The 21,970-nt window shown below is 48.3% G+C and overlaps 1 protein-coding gene across 1 annotated transcript; it reads left to right on the top strand.

Annotated features, from left to right (window-relative positions):
- The first annotated feature begins 282 nt into the window (after positions 1–282).
- LOC140708547 (chymotrypsin-like elastase family member 2A) lies at positions 283–14,073 on the top strand. Its single transcript, XM_073008027.1, has 8 exons — positions 283–322; positions 612–700; positions 7,925–8,022; positions 9,087–9,215; positions 9,735–9,871; positions 12,339–12,484; positions 13,732–13,884; positions 13,990–14,073. Exons 1-8 carry the CDS (start codon positions 283–285, stop codon positions 14,071–14,073), a joined length of 876 nt encoding a protein of 291 aa, XP_072864128.1.
- The last annotated feature ends 7,897 nt before the right edge of the window (positions 14,074–21,970 follow it).

Here is a 21,970-nt window from a genome sequence, read left to right as displayed (position 1 = left end):
ACAATTAGTATTTTTCTTCCTTCCCTAACACAGAACATAATCTCTTCAAAACAGATGGAACCCATATTCCAATATCTACCTTTGGCATCTTTTTCAAAGTATTTCTAGGGTGACAGTTGGGAGCAAATGGGAAAAAAAATATTTGGACGCAAGCTCTTTTTTCCACTGGGCTTTGAGAAAATCCCCATCTTGCGTGCTCCTAGTGTATCTCTCACTGATAAGTTCCTCATAAAACCAGGGCCTTCTCCAGGGCCACGCTGACAGAACTCCCACGGACACACCATGATTACGACCCTGCTGCTGTCCGCTTTGGTGGCTGGAGGTAAACCCTGTCACCCAGAGTCACTGGTTTCCCATCCCCTGGTGTGACGGGGAATGGGATCTTCCTGTCCTCCCCTCTCGCCCCCACCCAACCCCTACTGCATTCAGACCTAATCATAAGAAAACTGGAATGGAGTTTCAAAGAACTGGAGCAAAGAGCAGGATTTTGTGACCTCTTGGGATCCTTCTAGAACAAGGGTTTTCTATTTGGGGGTTCAGAATGCAGCAAGTGTAGTTTATATTGTGTGGGTCACTGCTTCCTGGACTCAAGACCCTTTCTCTTTTCATAGCCCTCAGTTGTGGGGTCCCCACTTACCCGCCTTCTGTGACTAGGGTGGTTGGAGGTGAAGAAGCGACGCCCAACAGCTGGCCCTGGCAGGTGAGTCGACCACACTGTACTTCCCCCTGTCCCTGCCCTACTCCCTTTTCATCCCCTCTTTGCCCTTCCACCATGGGGTCTACTGTGCTGGCAAAGTGAGGACTGATGGGACTCAGAGAGCAGCACAGGCAACTTCACCAATAAGATACATTTCCGGCTGGGCGCAGTGGCTCATGCCTGTTATCCCAGCACTCTGGGAGGCCATGGTGGGCAGATCACCTGTAGTCACGAGCTTGGGAGCAGCCTGGCCAACATGGTGAAACCCACCTCTACTAGTGATACACAGTTAGCCAGGCGTGGCGGCACACACTTGTAATCCCAGCAACTCGGGAGGCTGAGGCAGGAGAATCACTTGAACCCAGGAGGCAGAGGTGGCAGTGAGCTGAAATTGCACCACCGCACTCCGGCCTGGACAACAAGGCAAGACTGTCTCAAAAAAAAAAAAAAAAAAAAAAAAAGATACATTTCTGTGGCCTCGGTCAACTGTGGGAGAGGAAGGAGAGGTGCCTCCTCCAGCTGCAATAAGGAGCTGTCCCCTCCCCACTGCTCATAGGCAGCAAATATAGTTTTACTCTATTAACCAATCAGAGACTTGTTTACAAATGTACCATTAGTCTAGGAACCATTCAAGACTACCTATGCAAATATTCCTTGCTTTAAGGAACAAGGAATATTTGTGCAGTGCTATTTGTGCAGATTCATCTTTAACTACAGCAAATCAATGTTACCAATGAAAATAATGTTTTCTTAAGTTCATATAATCATAGTGATATCAAGACTAAACTGCCGAGTGGGGCACAGGCACAAATTACTAAGACGTGTTAATGGTGGGAATTTTAACAGAACTGTGTAAAGTTTACATTGACACAAACAAATGTAGTAAAATCTCATTTATCTGATATAACTGGGACTGAGTAATAGAAAAGTTGGTTATAAAGAAATTATTTTAAATCATACATATATGTTGTAAACATTTTATCTTACACTATGTCAACAATTTTTTAAGTTCTTAACTGTCTTGTTCGTATAAACCACACCCCATAATATCTCATCTACAAGTTCATTTTTTTAAAGCAGAGCAGTAATTTTGAGATGTTCACAAAGCAATCTGAGTTATGAGCCCATCCCGACTTTTACGACTCTTCCCCCCAATCTTTCCGTTTTCTCACAGACACTAATTCAGGAGCAATTTTTTAAGAATCATGGTGATCCAGTCTCTTCCAAGCATTTAACTTTGTTTCCATATAAATAATGACTCTCTTTCTGAACTCGTATTTTATTTGTTACGTGTTTAATCAAACTATTGCAAGCATAATTGATATAAACTACTTTAGGAGCAAACCCAGCTGAATCAGGATGAGTTTCTAACTTAAGTAGGAGGAGCAATTAGCAGCCCACTAGCCTTGAGCATTCAGAGTGACCCATGCAGCAGTCACTGTGTCTACAGAGGCCACCGTCATTCATCTGCTCCTTGATTAAGAGACTGTCAATGATAGGCCTGGCTCATGCCTGTAATCCCAGCACTTTGGCAGGCTGAGGCAGGTGATCACCTGAGGTCAGGAGTTTGAGACCAGCCTGGCCAACATGCTAAATCTCTGACTCTACTAAAAATACAAAAATTAGCCAGGCATGGTGGCGGGCACCTATAGTCCCAGCTATGTGGGAGGCTGAAACACAAGAATCAATTGAACCCTGGAGGCGGAGGTGGCGGTGAGCCAAGATCACACCTCTGCACTCCAGCCTGGGTGATAGAGTGAGACTCCATCAAAAAAAAAAAAAAAAAAAAAAAAAAAAAACTCTCAATGATAGAATGATGGCAGATATTTCACATTTTTTTCTTTTCTTCAGACTCTTGCTCTGTCACCCAGTCTGGAGTGCAGTGGCACGATCATAGCTCACTGCAGCCTCCAACTCCTGGGCTCCAGCCATCCACTGCCTCAGCCTCCCACAGTGCTGGGATTACAGGAACCCACTACTGTGCTCAGCCATAGTAGAGTTTTCTTGAGACAGTGTCACATTCTGTCACTCTGGCTGGAGTACAGTGGCTGGTGAAATATGGCTCACTGCGGCCTCAAACTCCTAGCCTCCCACCTCAGCCTCCCTACCAGATGAGACCACAGATGCATGCCACCACACCCAGTTAATTTTTTTTTTTAGAGATGGGGGTCTCACTATGTTGCCCCGGCTGCTCCTGAACCCCTGGGCACAAGTGATCCTCCTGCCTCAGCCTCCCAAAGTGCTGGGATTACAGGCATGAGCCACTCAACCCAGCCTCACAATTTATATACTTGGCTTTGTGTACTTTTGCCAGTTCTTTTGCTTTTCTCACAGTCCCACGGTATTTTATGCCTGAGAATTTGGAAGAAGGGCCACAGTCCCTCTGCTACAGGACCTCACAGCACCGGGCGCATTTGTGCTGAGAACTAATCATTGCTGCCTCCAAAAATACTTCTTCACCCTCTTGCACAAAGGTGTTCTTGCCTTGAGAACCAGTGAATGTTAGTCTGTGAAGAGTCCCTACGCTTTGTGCTTCTGTTTCCCTGGGGAAATTGTTTTACTGAGATCATAGGCAGATCTAGCTGGGTGGGGACCCAGATGAGGCAAGTAAGACATTCACTCTGGGGCAAAATGTACGGGGGTAGCACAAAACTTAGCAGCCAGCCGGGCACAGTGGCACGCACTTTTAATCCCAGCTATTTAAGAGGATGAGGCAGGAGGATTGCTGGAGCCCAAGAGTTTGAGACCAGTATGGGCAACATGGCTAGCCATCACAAAAAAAAAGAAAAGAAAAAAAACCTCACTAACCAAAATGAATAATAATTTAATGCAATTTTGTTTTTTCTGCTGGAGACAGAGTCTAATTCTGCCACCTAGGCTGGAATGCAGTGGCACAATCTCAGCTAAATGCAATCTCCACTTCCTGGGTTCAATTAATTCTCCTGCCTCAGCCTCCCAAATACCTAAGATTACAGGTGGATGCCACCACGCCCGGCTAATTTTTTGTATTTTTAGTAGAGACAGGGTTTCATCATGTTGGACAGGCTGATCTCAAACTCCTGACCCACCTGCCTCAGCCTCCCAAAGTGCTGGAATTACAGGTGTGAGCCATCCCACCCACCAGCTATTGTAATTACAGTATTAATCACCCTGAGAGCCCTGCACAGTGGTTTTTGCTCCACATTTCCAGAGAAGGTAACTGGGACTTGGAAAGGTTACAGAATTGCCCAAAGGCACTGAGTTAGCCTGGGGGGAATGAGGATTCAAATTTGGTTCAGTGCCTGTTCTTTCAGCTACACTTTGCTGGCCACAAACAATACCTACCACATGGACTAAATTTCACATCTGTCGGATGGTTTTAGCACATTTTTAAATTGGGGGGGTACATCCTTTTAAGTATCTTTTTTCACTTTCTCTAATTTTAAACGTCTTTTTTAAAGCCAATTCATCTAAGACCTCTTAATGTCACACAAACGAGAAATGCCAAATGGCTAATTAAAAACAAGAAGGTTCAGAGAAAAGCAGGCATCTGGCATCTGCCAACAAACAGGTCATCCTTCCCCACAGTTATAGGAAGCCTGATCAGAGCAGTCCATGCCCTACTGTCACCTGCCTCCCCTCTGCTTGGCCGTGGCAGGGAATTAAAAGACAGGGGAGGAGGAATGAAGGAACAGGAAGGGCATGGAACAGCTTCTTTAGAGACTAAAACAGTGTCAGATGTCACCACCTTAAAGTTCTTTTTTTGTTTTTTTTTTTTTTAAAGACAGGGTCTGACTCTGTCACCCAGGCTAGAGTACAGTGGCGCCATCCCAGCTCACTGCAACCTCCACCTCCTGAGTTCAAGTGATTCTCCTACCTCAGCCTCCGAAGTAGCTGGGATTACAGGCACACACCATGACACCCAGCTAATTTTTGTATTTTTAGTACAGATGGGGTCTCATCATGTTGGCCAGGTTGGTGTCAAACGCCTGGCCTCAAGTGACCCACCCACCTCGGCCTCCCAAAATGCTGGGATTACAGGCGGGAGCCACGGTGTCCAGCCGCCATCACTTAAAAGTTCTACCCCACACCTGTTAAACTGTCAATCTAAACAGAAACCTTTTTTTTTTTTTTTTTTTTTTTTTTGGGACAGACCCTCACTCTGTCACCCAGGCTGGAGTACGGTGGTGCCATCTTGACTCACTGCAACCTCCACCACCCGGGTTCAAGTGATTCTCCTAACTGAACCCCTGAGTAGCTGGGATTACAGGCGCGACACACTGTGCCCTGCCTAGAAACCATTTTCTAACTTGAAAAAATGTATTTAAAAAAACATGAGGAGCCGGGGGGCAGGGGAGTAAGGGCCACCTATGCAGTCTCATGTTCCTATGAGTGGATTTGGTCTTCAGGGGGACACTAGACAAGCAGGAGACAAGATCACCCGGCCCTGGTGATCTCTTTCATTCTATTCATTTGCTTATTCACTCACTTCTTCAATCAGTAAGCATTTGTTAAAGACCTAGTATGTACCAGGCACTGTTCTAGGCGCCTGGCACATAGCAGTGGGGGGAAAAATTCATGAAGCCTTTATTAAAGTGGAGGCGTGGCCAGGCACGGTGGCTCAAACACCTGTAATCCCAGTACTTTTGGAGGCCGAGGTGGGCGGATTACCTGACGTCAGGAGTTCCAGATCAGCCTAGCTAACATGGCGAAACCCCGTCTCTACTAAAAATGCAAGTAAATTAGACAGGTGTGGTGTCAGGCACCTGTAATCTCAGCTACTCTGGTGGCTTAGACAGGAGAATCACTTGAACCCAGGAGACAGAGGTTGCAGTGAGCCGAGATGGTGCCACTGCACTCCAACCTGAGCAACAAAGCAAAGCTCCATCTCAAAACATAAAAATAAAATAAAATAGAGGAGTGAGACAATAAACAACTGAATGAGTAAACTCATAACATGCCAGAAAATGCAAGATGCTATGACGAAGAGTAACACAGAGCAAGAGGAAGGAGGCAAGTGTGTCTGTGTGTGCATATGTACATGAGCGTGCATGTACGTCTGTGTGCACACTGTTGGGGACAGCATGGTCATAGAAGACTTCATGGAGAAGGTAACATTGAGCAGAGACCAACAGGAAGTGAAGGAAAGAGTTACATCGATATTTGCAAGAATATTCCAGGCAGGAAGAAGAGCCAGTGCAAAGGCCCTGAGGCAGAAGTGGGTTTGGTGTATTTGCAGAACTGCATGGAAGTCAGGGTGGCTGGAGGAGAGGAGTGTGGGAGCCTATGGGGTCAGAGAGGCCACAGAGGGCCCAGTACATCATCAGACAGATTCAGGTTTTATAAGCTGTAAAGGGGGAGCCACTGGAGGGCTTGAGCAGAGAAGAGAAGTCATCTGACTTCCATTCAAAAAGGATCATTCTGGCTGCTGTGTTGAGAAAATCTGGGCGGAAGCAAGGAGAAGAGATGGGAGACTAGAGTGATCATTGAGAAGAGAGGATGACTGGGACACGCAGTTGAGGTAGTGACCAAGGGGTAGCAACCACTCCACATATTCCCAAGCTAGAGCTGATGGGATTTGCTACTGGACTGAAATGAGGGATAACACGGAAAGACAGGAGCCAAGGACGACACCAAGGTTTGCGGCCCAAGCAGCAGTGGAGTTGCCATTGACTGTGACAGAGGACCCTGGGGAAAAACCACGTTTGGGATAAGTCAGGAGTTTTGTTTTGCACATAATAAACCGGAGGGAGCTAAGGAAAGAGCTCCCAAGGAGGGGAAGATCCCAACCAATCCAGTTGCAGAAAGATGTTCAGAACAGGGTTTTTTGGGGGTTTTTTGTTTTTCTTTTGACATGCAGTCTCACTCTTGTCAACCAGGCTGGAGTGCAACAGCATGATCTCGGCTCACTGCAACCTCTGCCTCCCGGGTTGAAGTGATTCTCCTGCCTCAGCCTCCTGAGTAGCTGGGATTACAGACACACGCCATCACACCTGGATAATATATGTATTTTTAGTAAACATGGGATTTCACCATATTGGCCAGGCTGGTCTCAAACTCCTGACCTCAGGTGAATTCACCAACCTCGACCTCCCAAAGTGTTACAATCACAGGCATAAGGTAGCACTACTGGAAGAACAGTTATTTTTTAATAGTCTATATGTTTTTTGTTTTTCTATCCCAGATTTTTTGCGTTAATTTTGTTGTTGCTTTTTGTTGGGGGGGCAGAGCAGATACAGGCCCTTGCTATGTCACCCAGGCCGAGCACAGAGCAATCACAGCTCCCTGCAACCAAGACTTTCTGAGATCAAGCAATCCTCTCACCTCAGCCTCCTGAGTAACTGAGACTACAGGTGTGCACCACCACTCCCAGTTAATTTTTATTTTATTTTAAAAATTTTTGGGTAGAGTCAAGTTCTCGCTATGGTGCCCAGACTACTTCAAAAACTCGTGGGCTCAACCAATACTCCCACCTCAGCCTTCTGAATAGCTGGGACTATAGGCATGCTCCACCGCACCCAGTGGCTAATTTTGGGCTTTTTTTTTTTTTTGGAGATATAATGTATTAGTCCTTCCTCACACTGCTAAGAAAGACATACCTGAGACTGGGTAATTTATAAAGGAAAGAGGTTTAATTGACTCACAGCTCAGCATGGCTGGGGAGGCCTCAGGAAACTTACAATCACAGCAGAAGGGGAAGAAAACACATCCTTGTTCACACAGCAGCAGCAGGGATAAATACCAAGCAAAAGTGGGGGAAAGCCCCTTATAAAACCATCAGATCGTGTGAAAACTCACTATCATGAAAACAGCATGGGGGTAACCACACTCATGATTCAATTACCTCCCACCAGGTCCCTCCCACGACACATGGGGATAATGGGAGCGACAATTCAAGATGAGATTTGGGTAGGGACACAGCCCAACCTGAAAAGATGGGGTTTCACCACGTTGCACAGGCTGCTCTCAAACTCCTGGACTCAAGTGATCCTCCTTCCTTGGCCTCCCAAAGTGTTGGGAATAACGGGCATGAGCCACCATGCCTGGCCTGATCGTTTTTAATATAGATTGCATTAACATGTTTTTTATCTTGACGTCTGAGGTTTTGGGTGCCCCCTTAAGTTGTGCACCTGAGGTGAGTGCCTCACTCCCCCTTACCCTAGTCTCAGCCCTGTTCTTGGGAAACTGGAGTGCAGGGAGGCCCTGCTTTTTCAGCCACAGTCACAGAGCTCCTGTGTTTCTCCCCAGGTCTCCGTGCAGTACAGCTCCAATGGCAATTGGTACCACATCTGCGGAGGGACCCTGATAGCCAACAACTGGGTCCTGACGGCTGCCCACTGCATCAAGTAACTGCCATTCCCTGGGCGCTTGGTCTGCTCTCCAGCCGGTGCTCATTTCTGAGCTGGGAGCTCAAATGGCCTGAACCACGCTGCATAAAGCAGCCTTGCAAATAACCACTAGCCTGGCTGAGACACAAGCTATAGTCAATCAATTGTTCAGTGTGTTGGCCCATCAGTGTCAGTACATGGCATAGATGGGGTGTCCTGTGCCAGGTACTGAGGGAGGTTGAGGAGAAGGGGGAGGCCTAATCTCTGCCCTCTGGGGGAAACTACATGTGGCCTCTGGATCTGGAATTGGGTTCCCTTGAACAACTTGACTTCTTAAAGCTACAATACTATCACCTGCAGAGAAAAAATAGAGTAACAGAATTTAGTGTGAATTCAATGAGTTGATTTACTAAAGAGCCTGGCACTTAGTAAGTACCCAGTGAAAGCTCATTCTGAATTATAGACTAATTATGAAGGCCCACGAGGTTCTGCAACGTTGTTCACTTTTCCTCTTCGTTGTCTGTGACCTCTGCTCATCACAGCTGGAACTCACCAGAGCTTTTGCTGAGTCGTTGTGACTCCTTCCAGGAGTGATCCCTTCTCCCATCTAACTTATAATAAGCTCTATGAGGTAATGGGGAAACTAATAGAGACTTACAGTCAGGAGTCCTGGCTTACAGTTCTGGTTTCTCACTAACCATGGGACTTTGGGCCAGGTTACTCCTCTCTGGCCTCAGTTTCCCCATCTGAAAATGAAAGGTGGGAAAAATGTCCCTGAGAGCAAATGACTCTTGTTTTCTCTGTGTTCATCTCGTTCCCTCCAAAATCCTACATAGTCTGTGTTATTACAACATTTATTTTATGTTATAGTCTATAGTTAGTATAGTAACAATTATTATATGATCATAGTTCTTATGTTATGTACTTTAGGCTCTATTATAACTGTCCCAGGGGAGGAAAGATCCCCAAGCCCAAGCCCCAACTAGTGGCTCATGCAGCAGCCAGTTACTTGGGTCTAGCCCAACATTATCCAAAGCCAGGCCTCTGGAGGTGACCCTCTCCTTGGGCCCCCTTTCTCCCAGCGAAAACGAGACCTACCGCGTGGTGCTGGGACGGCACAACCTCAACACTGCAGAGTCTGGCTCGCTGACCGTCAGTGTCTCTGAGACTGCAGTGCATCCGAAATGGAACTCCAGCGATGTCTCCAATGGGTTCGTTACTGTCTGGGTGCACTTGGGGGTGAGGTTGTCAGGGAACAGATGGGGGTCTCACAGAGGCAAGGGTCTCAACTCCACCGCATGCCCTCTGCTTCTTCTATAGGGAGGGGGAAGAAGTTCTGGCCTCTTAGAGGTGGAACCAGCTCCAAAGATGTCTGGGGTGGGGATGTGACCTGGGGAGGGAGAAGCAAAGACTGCCAGAGTGACCTGGTTTGCTGCCAGTCAAGCCTGCAGGGTCCCTGTCGACTGAGCCTGTATCTACTTCATGCCAAGTCCTGGGGACACAGGGACAGTGCTGGGGACCCTGTGACTGTGCCTGGAGGACACAATCTCTCCTGCCTTACTCCTTTCAACAAGACACTCTGCATTTTCAAACATGCCCTGGGACCCTGCCACTCAGAGCAAGCTGGGGTAACGTACAGGGAATGATGACAAGGTCTCAGAGCCCTCCAAAGCCCCACAGGGCAGGAAAAGTCAACCCTGTCCTCATGCTCTGCCTCTGCACTGACCCAGGTACGACATTGCCCTGCTCAAACTGGCTAACCCCGTCTCCCTCACCGACAAGATCCAGCTGACCTGCCTCCCTCCTGCCGGCGCCATTCTACCCAACAACTACCCCTGCTATGTCACGGGCTGGGGAAGGCTGCGGAGTAAGTGGGAGCCAGGAGCCCCCAGGCCTGGGAGGGAAGGGAGGTGATGTCACCCCTGTCTGGCCAGAGCCTCTGACCTGTCATCCCAGGATGTGTGGCTGCCTCGGAGAGACGGGATGTCATAGGCTGATTCCTGCCTGGGTTCAAATGTCAGCTCTCCCACTTCATGATTGTGACACCTTGGGCACATTATTAGGTCTCTCCATGCAGCACTTTTATCATATGTAAAAGGCAAATAATTGGCTGGGCGCCGTGGCTCAGGCCTGTAATCCCAGCACTTTGGGAGGCCTGGTGGGCGGATCAGCTGAGCTCAGGAGACCAGCCTGACCCAAATGGTGTAACCCTGTCTGTACTAAAAATATTTTAAAAACAGCTGGGTGTGGTGGTGTGCTCCTGTAGTCCCAGCTACTCGGGAGGCTGAGGCAAGAGAATCACTTGAACCCGGGAGGTGGAGGTTGCAGTGAGCCAAGATTTCGCTACTGCACTCCAGCCTGGGGGACAGAGCGAGACTGTGTCTCAAAAAAAAAAAAAAGGGCATAATAATAGCAGCTACAGCACAGAGTTCGCAAGAAGATTAAAGGAGATAATCCATAGGAAGCCTGGCATGTGGGAGGTGCTGTGTGTTGTTGTCACTGTCCCTATGATGGAAAGAAAGTTACAGAGACCATGTGACATCTTCTGTGTGGCCCATAGAGTTCAGAACAGCATTTTCCTCTGTGACCTGAGGCCCCTGGAGCCCTCATCGGACCCTCCGTGCCCCATGGCAAAAGCTGTCCCCTGTGCCATTCGGTCTTGCTGCTCAGAACCCGGCTGAGGGCGGGTCTCCTTTGACATAGACTCCAGGGGTTAGAGATCCAATGACTGTAGCCACCAAGAGGAACAGAGTTCCCGCCCTTCCCTTGTGAAATCACCAGAGATGTGGAAGATTCTAGGAAGGGATGAGTGATAATGACCTTATGACCATAATGACGTTATGAGTGATAATGACATTATAACATTTCTCCCTAATGACATAAACCCATAAGTATAATGACATGTTTTTCCTGGGGCACATCCACATACGTACCCTCGAATAAATCCCCATTGCCCTCTTGACTGGCTTATCTGTAAACACAAGGACACATCAAATCCTGCAGTGAGCAGTGGTGGAAGAGGCATTTCATGCTTATTAAGATAGAAGCACAACCACCTGTTTGTTTCCCCAGACAACCCTGGGGCAGATGCAGTTCATCTGAGACAGTGGGAGCGGGGAGGCATCCAAATGCTTGGCTTTTAGGCCCAGCTCTGTCGGTCACGGTGAAACCTTGGGCAAGCCACTTCCGAACCTCAGTTCCCTCATCTGTAAAATGGAAACACTGTTGGTGAAGACCAAAAGAGGTGAAAGGTGAAAATGTGTCCTACATTGTAAAATGTTATACAAGTGTTAATTACTTATTAGTGGTCTTAAGCCAGACCCTTAACTTCCATTTTGTTGTTGTTGTTGTTGTTGTTGTTGTTTGAGACAGAGTCTTGCTCTGTTGACCTGGCTGGAGTGCAGTGGTGCAATCTCGGCTCACTGCAACCTCTGCCTCCCAAGCTCAAGCGATTCTCCTGCCTCAGCCTCCCAAGTAGCTGGAATTATAGTCATGTGCCACCATGCCCGGCTAATTTTTGTATTTTAGTGGATACAGGATTTCACCATGTTGATCAGGCTGGTCTCAAACTCTTGACCTCAAGAGGTCCACCCACCTTGGCCTCCCAAAGTGCTGGGATTAGAGGGTGAGCCACTGCGCCTGGACGACACTTAACTTCCCCAGGCTTCAATCGATAGTGAAGAATTATGCTAAGCTCATCCTTGCCACTCATAGCTGTGGTAACAGTAATGGAGGGGATGGTGGCTGTGCCATTGGGGGCCATTATGACAGCCCTCCCTTCACCACACCAGCATATTTTTCCCAAGGAGGGGGCTCTAACTGCCAGGAGGCTCACTTTCCTATTTCAGATAAGTGACAGAAAACCAGGGAGTTAGCTCAGCAAAAAAAGGGAAATTGTCATAAGGATTTAAAAGTTTCAACCCAAGGGCCAAGATATAGCCAGGCGTCAGGAACAGACTAGAATCAGGGGCTGGAAGCCTGTAAGAAACTCAGGAAATGCTCTCTTGCAATTTCTTTCCTTTGTGAGTCTGCTTCTTTCTCTACATAAAACAAAATGTCAGCCATTGCCAACAGCTTCCCAGATTTACATCCTCTGAAACCGGAATCTCTTAGACCCGATCTCAGGATCCCAGGGGAGGGAGCTCATTGGCTTAGCTTGAGTCAGGTGTTCACTGATGAACCAATCAACCGTGAGGACACAGTATAGACAAACATAGCTGTCGCATATTGCAATGGATGGAAGACAGTAACAAGGTCAACCCAGTAGCGGTCAACCACTTCCTTTTTCTAAGGAGTCCTTGCATCCCTAATGCCTTCTTTCTGATCTCATTCAGCCAACGGGCCTCTTCCTGATGTCCTACAGCAGGGTCGGTTGCTGGTTGTGGACTATGCCACCTGTTCCAGCTCTGGCTGGTGGGGCAGCACCGTAAAAACCTGTATGATCTGTGCTGGGGGTGATGGCAAGATCTCCAGCTGCAACGTGAGTACCAAAATCAGGGGCCCCGCTCAGTGACAAAATGTGGCTGGGGATAAGGCTATAGAGGTCCATCCCTCCATAGGTCCATCCTCCCTCCTCCTGGCAGAAGTACCCAGAAATATGTTCCAGATATATCAGAACCCGATCTTTGGCCAGGCACGGTGGCTCCTGCCTGTACCCTATCACTTTGGGAGGCCAAGGCGGGGAGAACACTTGAGGTCAGCAGTTCGAGAGCAGCCTGGCCAACATGGTGAAACCTTGTCACTACTAAAAATACAAAAATTAGCCAGGCGTGGTGGCGGGCACCTGTAGTCACAGCTACTCAGGAGGCTGAGGCAGGAGAACCACTTGAACCCATGAGGCAGAGGTTGCAGTGAACTGAGGTCACACCACTGCAATCCAGTCTGGGTGACCGAGCGAAACTCAAAAAAAACAAAAACAAAAGCAAAAACTTGATCTTGGTTCTGGTTTGTTCTTGTTTTGAGATTCTCCTTGTCGTGTCCACCCTTCTCACTGCTGGGAAATCCTTCCCTGGGTCTCATCAAGGTCTCTCGTGATTATCATTCTGTATCCTTTCCTCTACGATGGAAGGGAGCCAGAGGAAAGTATTCCTTGGCTTAGGGCCTTTCTAGGATGACTTCTGGGTTTTCTGTTGAATTACTCTCATCGGTGGCCCAGCGTATCCCCTTCAGGTAGCTGCCACGGAAGCCTTCCCAGAGACAGTGTCTTAACCAACAGGAATTGCTCTGTGTTGGACTTAGCAGTGAAGTGGGGATGGAATAGAAAGGAGATCCACACGCCCTTCAGATCACACTGTGCCCTACACACTCTGCCCACACAGACCACCCCACCCGCGGGAAGACAGAGCCAGTGGGGAAGAGCCTGAACTCTGGGATGTGGCCTCAGCTCCTTTACAAACTGCCTGTGCAACCTTGGGCAAGTCCCAACCTCTCAACACTCCAGTTTCTCCTCTTCGGTGGTCTGGGGACACTGTGAATATTTACCTCGTAGGATTTTGTGAGGATTAATGAGATAAGGCATAGAACATGCTTAGCTCAGCTCTGGCCACACAGGAAGAATAGGTGTTGGCTCTTGTTGGAATTATGGTACCATCTTGGGCTTTGACCACAAGGGCCAGCTTCAGAGGACAGTGACCTACAGCAGAACAATAGAAACGCATTGAGAACAATGGTTCCAATGGGCAGCCCCTTCCTCTCCCTTTACCCTTCTATAACTCTGGCCTTCCTCAGGGAGACTCCGGCGGGCCGCTGAACTGTCAGGCAGCTGACGGCCGGTGGGAGGTGCATGGCATCGGCAGCTTTGGGTCTAGTCTCGGCTGCAACTACTACCACAAGCCGTCTGTCTTCACACGGGTCTCCAATTACATCGACTGGATCAATTCGGTAAGAACCAGACCAGCCCAAAGCCCCAGGGCACTGCCCTGCTCACCTGGCCTCGGGTGTGCCATGCCCACCTGGTGACTGAGAGCCCCTCCTTCCTCTTGAGAGCTAGATGGGAACCCCTTGGAGGAGGCTACAGACCTTGGCAACTGCTGGGCCCCCCATGGGTCCCCAAAATTTCTGTGTGGGTAAAGCTGAGTGAAAAGGAACATAGAGGGTGGCCTTGTCCAAAGAGGTTGGACACTCATCAGGCATATTAAGAGTGAGTTCCGTCGGACGCGGTGGCTCATGCCCATAATCCCAGCAGTTTTGGGAGGCCAAGCGGGCAGATTGTGAAGTCAGAAGTTCAAGACCAGCCTGGCCAACACGGCAAAACCCCATCTCTACTAAAAAAAAAATACAAAAAAGTTAGCCAGGCGTGGTAGCGCACTCCTGTAAACCTACCTACTCAGGAGGCTGAGGCAGGAGACTCCCTTGAACCTGGGAGATGGAGGTTGCAGTGAGCCGAGATTGTGCCATTGCACGCCAACCTGGACAAGAAGAGTGAAACTCCAAGTAAAAAAAAAAAGTGAGTTCCATAGAAATGGTGATTTTATTTTTGTGTATCTGTGTGTGGCCCAGACTCCACCATGCAGTGCTGTAAACGGGTATATTTATCTGCAAAGCCCAAAACCTGATACCTTGAGACCCCCATAGCATTAATTATTGGAAATTAGTCCCCTCAGGGGTCTTCCAGCTATTCTGTAGGGTGACCAGCCATCCCGGTTTGTGCAGCACTGAGAGGTTTTCCAGGATGCAGGACTTCCTGTTTTACTCTGGGACCATCCCAGACAAATAAAACCGAGTTGGTCCCCCTGTCTTATCAATGTAAACTCAGAGCTGTCTCCTTTCAGCTTCCACAATAACTCAATTTGTTTTTTACAATGAACACACATTTGTTTATAACCATAAGCATTAACATTATGTATTAAAAATAATAGGCCAGGTGCCATGGCTCATGCCTGTAATCGCAGCAGTTTGGGAGGCCATGTAGGGAGGATTGCTTGAGCCCATGAGTTCAAGACCAGCCTGGGCAACATAGCGAGACTCTGTCTTTATAAAAAAAAAAAATTTATTTTATTTTATTTATTTATTTTTTTTTTGAGAGGGAGTCTCTCTCCGTCGCCCAGGCTGGAGTACAGTGGCCCGATCTCTGCTCACTGCAAGCTCCGCCTCCTGGGTTCCCACCATTCTCCTGCCTCAGCCTGCCAAGTAGCTGGGACTACAGGCGCCCGCCACCACGCCCGGCTAATTTTTTGTAATTTTAGTAGAGACGGGGTTTCACCGAGTTAGCCAGGATGGTCTCGATCTCCTGACCTCGTGATCCGCCCACCTCGGCCTTCCAAACTGCTGGGATTACAGGCGTGAGCCACTGTACCCGGCCAACAAAAAAAAATGTTTTTAATGACTCAGGCATGGTGGTGCGTACCTGTAGTCTCAGCTACTTGGGAGGCTTTGGTGGAAGGGTCACTTGGGCCCGGGAGGCCAACGCTACATTGAGCCAAGGTCACACCAATGCATTTAAGCCTGGGTGACATAGCAAGACCCTGTCTCCGAAAATAATGATAATAATAACTGCCATCAATATTAAGGAGCAGCCATGGATACACGCAGCAGTAGGTGAAAGCAACCAGAAGAGGAAACCCCATCATAAGAAAGGGGTGCCTAGTGGCTCACGCCTGTAATCCTAGCACTTTGGGAGGCCAAGATGGGTGGATCACCAGAGGTCAGGAGTTTGAGACCAGCCTGGCCAACATAGGGAATCCCTCTCTCTCCTAAAAATTCAAAATTAAGCTGGGTGTGGTGATACGTGCTTGTAATCCCAGCTACTCAGGAGGCTGAGGCAGGGGAATCACTTGAACCTGGGAGGTGGAGGTTGCAGTAACCCAAGTTCACACCACTGCACTCCAGCCTGGGCAACAGAGTGAGACGCCATCTCAAAAAAAAAGGAAAACCACAAAAAAAAGAAACGGGTGCCCAGCAGAGGGCAGAGGAGCCACCATGCCTGTTACTGAATGCTGGGAGGGAAGAGTCGGACACTCTGTGCCAATGAAGGACCACCTCAGTTTGCTCTTCTGTAAAATGGGACTTGAACTAGACAAGGACTCCTCCACTATTTAGGCGCTACAGCAAATGGGAGTTACGGTATTTGTGGTGAGCCCCCAAAGAAGGGGAAAGCTGGCATCTGACTTCACTAACTTTAATTTGCAGAGAAGTGTTCATTAAACTGACACTTATAAAACCAAATATGAAGCTGCAGCCATGAGCACGTGGTCACAGGAGGAAACTAAACTGTCAAAATAAGCCGGTGGCTGCTTCCAAGTGTTCCCACTGATTCTTGCCAGCTCCTTGTTCATTTGTCTGTCTGCTGGCATCTTTTTGCCAACAAGTGGTCACAGGCAGAGACTCTGAAAAAGTTTGTTGGAGAAAAATGGAAAATCAAAAAGACAGTAGCCATTAATCATTAATTGGTTCTTTTTTATATATAAATTGGGAAAAACCCATCTGAGTCCACCTTTGGAGGTGCCACTCACACGTCAAAGGAGCCTGGCCTGAGACTGACTGGATGAAAAGCTGCTTAGGGGCCTTTCCCAGCCAAATCCTAAGACCCTTTTCCAGCCCCAGCTGCTGTGGGAGTCACCATGCAGCTGGTCCTGGCAGCACCTATGGAACCTGAAGCAGGGGCAGGGACAATTGTCCCAATTTTTTTGTCCCAGCATCAGCTGTTCCCAGCCACAGACACAAGCACAACAGAGCAAGCCAGATCCCAAAGCATGGCCAGATGGCAGCAGGGATCCATGGGGCAGCACGCCTCGTGAGGCAGCTGGACAGAGGCCCTGTGTGCATGGAAGAGCAGTAGGGGCAGGCCAGGTGCCCGGTAACGGGTTTCAGAAGGGGGAGAGTCAAGCAACCAGCTGTCCTTGGGTGGGGGCTGCCCCTGGCAGCGGCGGAGGGGCTCGTGAAATCTTGCAGTGGCCCCAACCCAGGAACACACCGTGTGCAGCCTGGAGTTACGAACCACTAGAGCCCTGGGGGTGCCTGAGAGCAGCTGCCTGGATAAACCCAGACAGGTGACAAGCCAAGGTCAGGAAGTGCAAGCAAAAGATAAGAGCAGAGAAGCAGAGGAGACAAGTGGCCCGTGGCATTCATCCTTTCAACAAATGTCCATTGAATGACAGTCACACGTGAAACTTCTACAATCCTTACCTTTTATTCTTTTACCAGAAGGTAATACATACTCTGTGTAAAAATATTAAAAGAATATAAGAGTGTATCAAGTAGAAAAGTAGAAGTCCCCCCTCATTTTACATCTCCAATTCCACTCTCCAGAAGTAATCATTGTTTTTGGTTTTGTTTTATGAGACGGAGTCCCGCTCTGTCACCAGGCTGAAGTGCAGTGACTTGATCTCGGCTCACTGCAACCTCTGCCTCCCGGGTTCAAGTGATTCTTCTGCCTCAGCCTCCTGAGTTGCTGGGATTACAGGCACACACCACCACGCCCAACTAATTTTTGTATTTTTAGTAGAGATGGGGTTTCACCATGTTGGCCAGGCTGGTCTCAAACTCCTATCCTCAGGCGATCAGCCAGCCTTGGCCTCCAGAAGTGCTGGGATGACAGGCATGAGCCACTGCGCCTGGACAAGTTATCATTGTTAACAGCTTGGTGTGTGGTATCAACTTTATGTGCATATACAGCTATATATTTACATAGATAGACACTGTCTTCTAAGCAAAAACTAGGATCTGAGTCTTCATACTGTTCTGCAGCTGTTTTTCACATAACACCTTATCACATTTTATATGTATGTACATGTCATTCTTTTGAAAAACTAAATAGTATTCCACAGTTTGAGTATAATGAATGAAGCTCTCATGTTTCCTATTTTTCACTCTTACATTGTGCAGTGAACATCCTTGAACATAATTCTTGCACACTGGTCTGAGTATCTCTGCTGTAGCAGCTGGATCTCCTGCAGTTTGCAGCACTGGATCAGGAAGTTGGCATATCAAAATGTTTAACAGGCCGGGCGCGGTGGTTCACGCCTGTAATCCAAGCACTTTGGGAAGCTGAGGCGGGTAGATCACTTGAGGTCAGGAGTTCGAGACCAGCCTGGCCAACATGGTGAAACCTCGTCTGTACTAAAAATACAAAAATTAGCTGGGCATGGTAGTGCATGACTAAAATCTCAGCTACCCAGGAGGCTGATGCACGAGAATCACTTGAACCTATGTGGCGGAGGTTGCAGTGAGCCCAGATCGCCCCACTGCACTCCAGCCTGGGAAACACAGTGAGGCTGTCTCAAAAAAAAAAAAAAAGTTTAACAGACACTGATGAACAGCCTCTGGAAACAGTTACAGCACCAACCACCTTGCATAACTGCCTTGCAAACAGCAGTTTTGATTTGAGAAACAAATGAAATCTAAAAATATGCCATCCACACATTTGGAATATAAGTTTTAGGGGTTCAAAGGCCCCCTACCCTGAAGCCCACACAGGACTCCTGGCTAAGACCCCCTTTACAGGAAGACCCTAACAGGTCAATGAAAAGCTGCCATTGCATCTTTTTTTTCAAACGTCATCAGAACTTCTCAGGCAGGAGCTACTGCAGTGTGGGCTGCCTGTGACTCACATGAGGAGCTTAGCCCAGGAGGACAGAGACAGGAAACTGCCATGCACAGCTCTGCAGTTAGGTGAACCTGACGATTTTCTTTTGTGTCCTGCAAGTGATTGCAAATAACTAACCAAAAGAAGTCCCCGGGATGGTTTCAGACTTGGAAAGGTCACAGAAGGAAATTAATATAATAATAAAATGACAATTATGCAAATCACATCTTGATGAGAGATATATTAGCAATCCATCCTAATATCCAGGATTCTAAAATCCATAAGTAGGCTGGGCACAGCGGCACAACACTGTAATCCCAGCACTTAGCACTTTGGGAGGCCAAGGCAGGCAGATTGCTCCAGTCCAGGAATTCAAGACCAGCCTGAGTAACATGGCATAACCCTGTCTCTACTAAAAATACAAAAAGTAAATGGGCGAGGTGGTATGCACCTATAGTCCCAGCTACTCAGGAGGTTAGGTGGGAGGATCGCTTGAGCCCAGGAGGTAGAGACCGCAGTGAGCCAAGATCTCATCATCGCACTCTAGCCTGGGCGACAGTGAGACCCTGTCTCAAAAAAAAAAAAAAAGAATTTTGCATCTGCGTCTCCCTGCCCTACTGAGACCTCAAGGACCCAGCCCACTTTACAACCTGACACATGACATTATTGTCAAACAACATATAAATGGAGCACTAAGCTCCAGGGAGGGAAGTGGGCTGTAGCGGGTTCCTGCACTCTGCTTCCTCTGCCTCTCTTTCCTCCCCTCCCAGCAGAGAAGCCTGGATTTCTGTGCAGGCGCTGCCCCACCAGATCCAGAGGTTCTGGGTGGAACCTCATGGCCCAGGACCAAAGCTGGAGCCCGTGCTCCAGGCCTGGCCAATCAACACATTGCATCCCCTTCCCCACCACAGCGATTGGCTCAGGGATGGGCATATGAACTAAGGCAGGTCCAATCAGAGAGGTTGCACGACTCGTTCCTCTTCCTGTTTGTAGCTAGGCACCCCAGGCCAGAAAGCCTGTGGGATTGACCCAAGGTCACATAGCAAATTCACAGCAGGTGTTTGTTCAGTGTTCTCATACAGGACAAACTTTATTTTTATATTAAAACAAACAAAGATATAGAACAGAATGCCAAATTCACATGACCCTTTAAGATAAAATATGGGACTTAAGAAATAGTTGCTTGCTGTAGTGACTGATACAGACCATAAATGAGTCCAAACTGTTACAGGGAGTACGGGATAGAGTTGGGACTGGAACCCGTCTACTGACATCCAGTCCCACGGGATTCTGCCTCCCCACCCCCACCCAATCTTCCTCACCTTTGCATGATCCTAGGGAGATTAGAGAGGGGAGGAAAGAGAGGCAGAGCAGGCAGAGTGCAGGAAGCCGCTACAGCCCATTTCCCTCCCTGGAGCTTAGTGCTCCATTTATGTGTTGTTTGACAATAATGTCATGTGTCAGGTTCTAAAGTGGGCTGGGTCCTTGAGAATTCTTTCCCACCCATGTTCTTAACCATGCAACTGTCCTGCAATCCAGGCCTGGATGGTTATGTAGGAAACTAAAGCCCAGAAGATAGGTGGTTTGTCCAGACCACCACACTCAAAATTGATGGATCAAAGACTTGAACTCAGCCGGGCACGGTGACTCACGCCAGTAATCCCAGCACTTTGGGAGGCCAAGGCAGGCGAATACGAGGTCAGGAGTTCAAGACCAGCCTGGCCAATATGGTGAAACCCCATCTCTAATAAAATACACAGATAAGCTGGGCGTGCTGGCCGGCGCCTGTAGTCCCAGCTACTCAGAATTCTGAGGCAGAAGAATCACTTGAACCTGGGAGGCACAGGTTGCAGTGAGCGGAGATTGCACCACTACACTCCAGCCTACATGACAGAGCAAGACTCGGTCTCAAGAAAAAAAAAAAAAAAAACAACTTGAACTCAAGTCTTTTTTTTTTTTTTTTTTTTGAGACGGAGTTTTTCTGTCGCCCAGGCCGGAGTGCAGTGGCCCCATCTCGGCTCACTACAATCTCCGCCTCTTAGGTTCACACCATTCTCCTGCCTCAGCTTCTCAAGTAGCTGGGACTACAGGCGCCCGCCACCATGCCCAGCTAATTTTTTTGGATTTTTAGTAGAGACGAGGTTTTACCGTGTTAGCCAGGATGGTCTCGATCTGCTGACCTCGTGATCGACCCATCTCGGTCTCCTAAAGTGCTGGGATTACAGGCTTGAGCCACCGCGCCCAGCCTTGAACTCAAGTCTTAAGAGTTGAAATCCGCCCAGGCACGATGGCTCAGGCCTGTAGTGCCAACACTTTGGGAGGCCAACCCAGGCGGATCACCTGACATCAGGAGTTCAAAACAAGCCTGGTCAACATGGCAAAACCTCATCTCTACTAAAAATACCAAAATTAGCCATTCATGGTGGCGTGCAGCTGTAATCCCAGCTACTCAGGAGGCTGATGCATGAGAATCGCTTGAACCTGGGAGTTGGAGGGTGCAGTGAGCACAGATCATGCCACTGGTTGACAGACAGAGACTCCATCTCACAAAAAAAAATAAAAATAAAAAAGAGTTGAAGTTCACTTTCCCTTCTCCTTTTTTGACTGGGCCAAAAACTAGAGTTTGTGGTCACAGAGCAGAGCTTTCTCATCAGCAGCGGGCCTGCCTGGCTTTGTGCTCTCCCAAAAGGCGAGGAGAGTGAAGGTCTAAGGAAGAACAAGAAAGTCCACCAGGAAACCGTGCTCACTCCACGCCTCCCCCAACACAAGTGGAACTCCTAGGAGGTGAGGCAGGATGCTCACCTCCAGCCACCACGCCCAGCTTATCTGTGTATTTTATTAGAGACGGGGTTTCACCATATTGGCCAGGCTGGTCTTGAACTCCTGACCTCATGTTTGCCCGCCTCGGCCTCCCAAAGTGCTGGGCTTTGGAATCAGACCAACCTAGTTCCAATTCCCATTCTGCTGCTTAGAAGCTGTGGGATCTTGGGCAAGTCACTTTACCTCTCTGAAGCTCAGCTTCCTCCTGTGAAATAACAGAACTTCTTGCAGGGTTTTTTGAGGCTTAGATTCAGTAAGGAATGTGAGTGCATCTGATATCTGTGTGGTGCTGGGTGAGTGTCACCCCGCCTTTTTTTGTTTGTTCCCTTTTGGAGAAGCTTCTGACTTGATCCCATTTGGAAGATGACGTTATTGGAGAAGTGCACACTGCTGTTCTCTTGGAAGAGGACAATAAAATGCATCTGCCACCCAGGCAGTGGTGGATCGATTGCAGCTTACTGCAGCCATTGCCACCCAGGCTCAAGTGACCCTCTGCCTCATCCTAGCCTCCAAGAGTAGCTAGAGTCACATATGTGTGCCACCGCACATGGCTAACTTCTTTAAAAAAATTTTGTAGTGACAGGTGGTCTCACTATGTTGTCCAGGTTGGTCTTTTTTTTTTTT

Source organism: Chlorocebus sabaeus, chromosome 20 (assembly GCF_047675955.1).
Source record: "Chlorocebus sabaeus isolate Y175 chromosome 20, mChlSab1.0.hap1, whole genome shotgun sequence".
Classification (NCBI taxonomy): domain Eukaryota; kingdom Metazoa; phylum Chordata; class Mammalia; order Primates; family Cercopithecidae; genus Chlorocebus; species Chlorocebus sabaeus.
The sequence above is the reverse complement of the archived record's forward strand: the minus strand, read 5'-3'. Positions and strand labels throughout refer to the sequence as shown.

What these genes read in the sequence shown, in the direction of transcription:
- LOC140708547 (XM_073008027.1), top strand. Translation starts at nt 283, where the DNA reads ATGATTACGACCCTGCTGCTGTCCGCTTTGGTGGCTGGAG. An exon ending in GGGCTGGGGAAGGCTGCGGA is followed by an intron (nt 9,872 to 12,338) that starts GTAAGTGGGAGC and finishes GATCTCATTCAG; the next exon opens with CCAACGGGCCTCTTCCTGAT. An exon ending in GCAAGATCTCCAGCTGCAAC is followed by an intron (nt 12,485 to 13,731) that starts GTGAGTACCAAA and finishes GGCCTTCCTCAG; the next exon opens with GGAGACTCCGGCGGGCCGCT.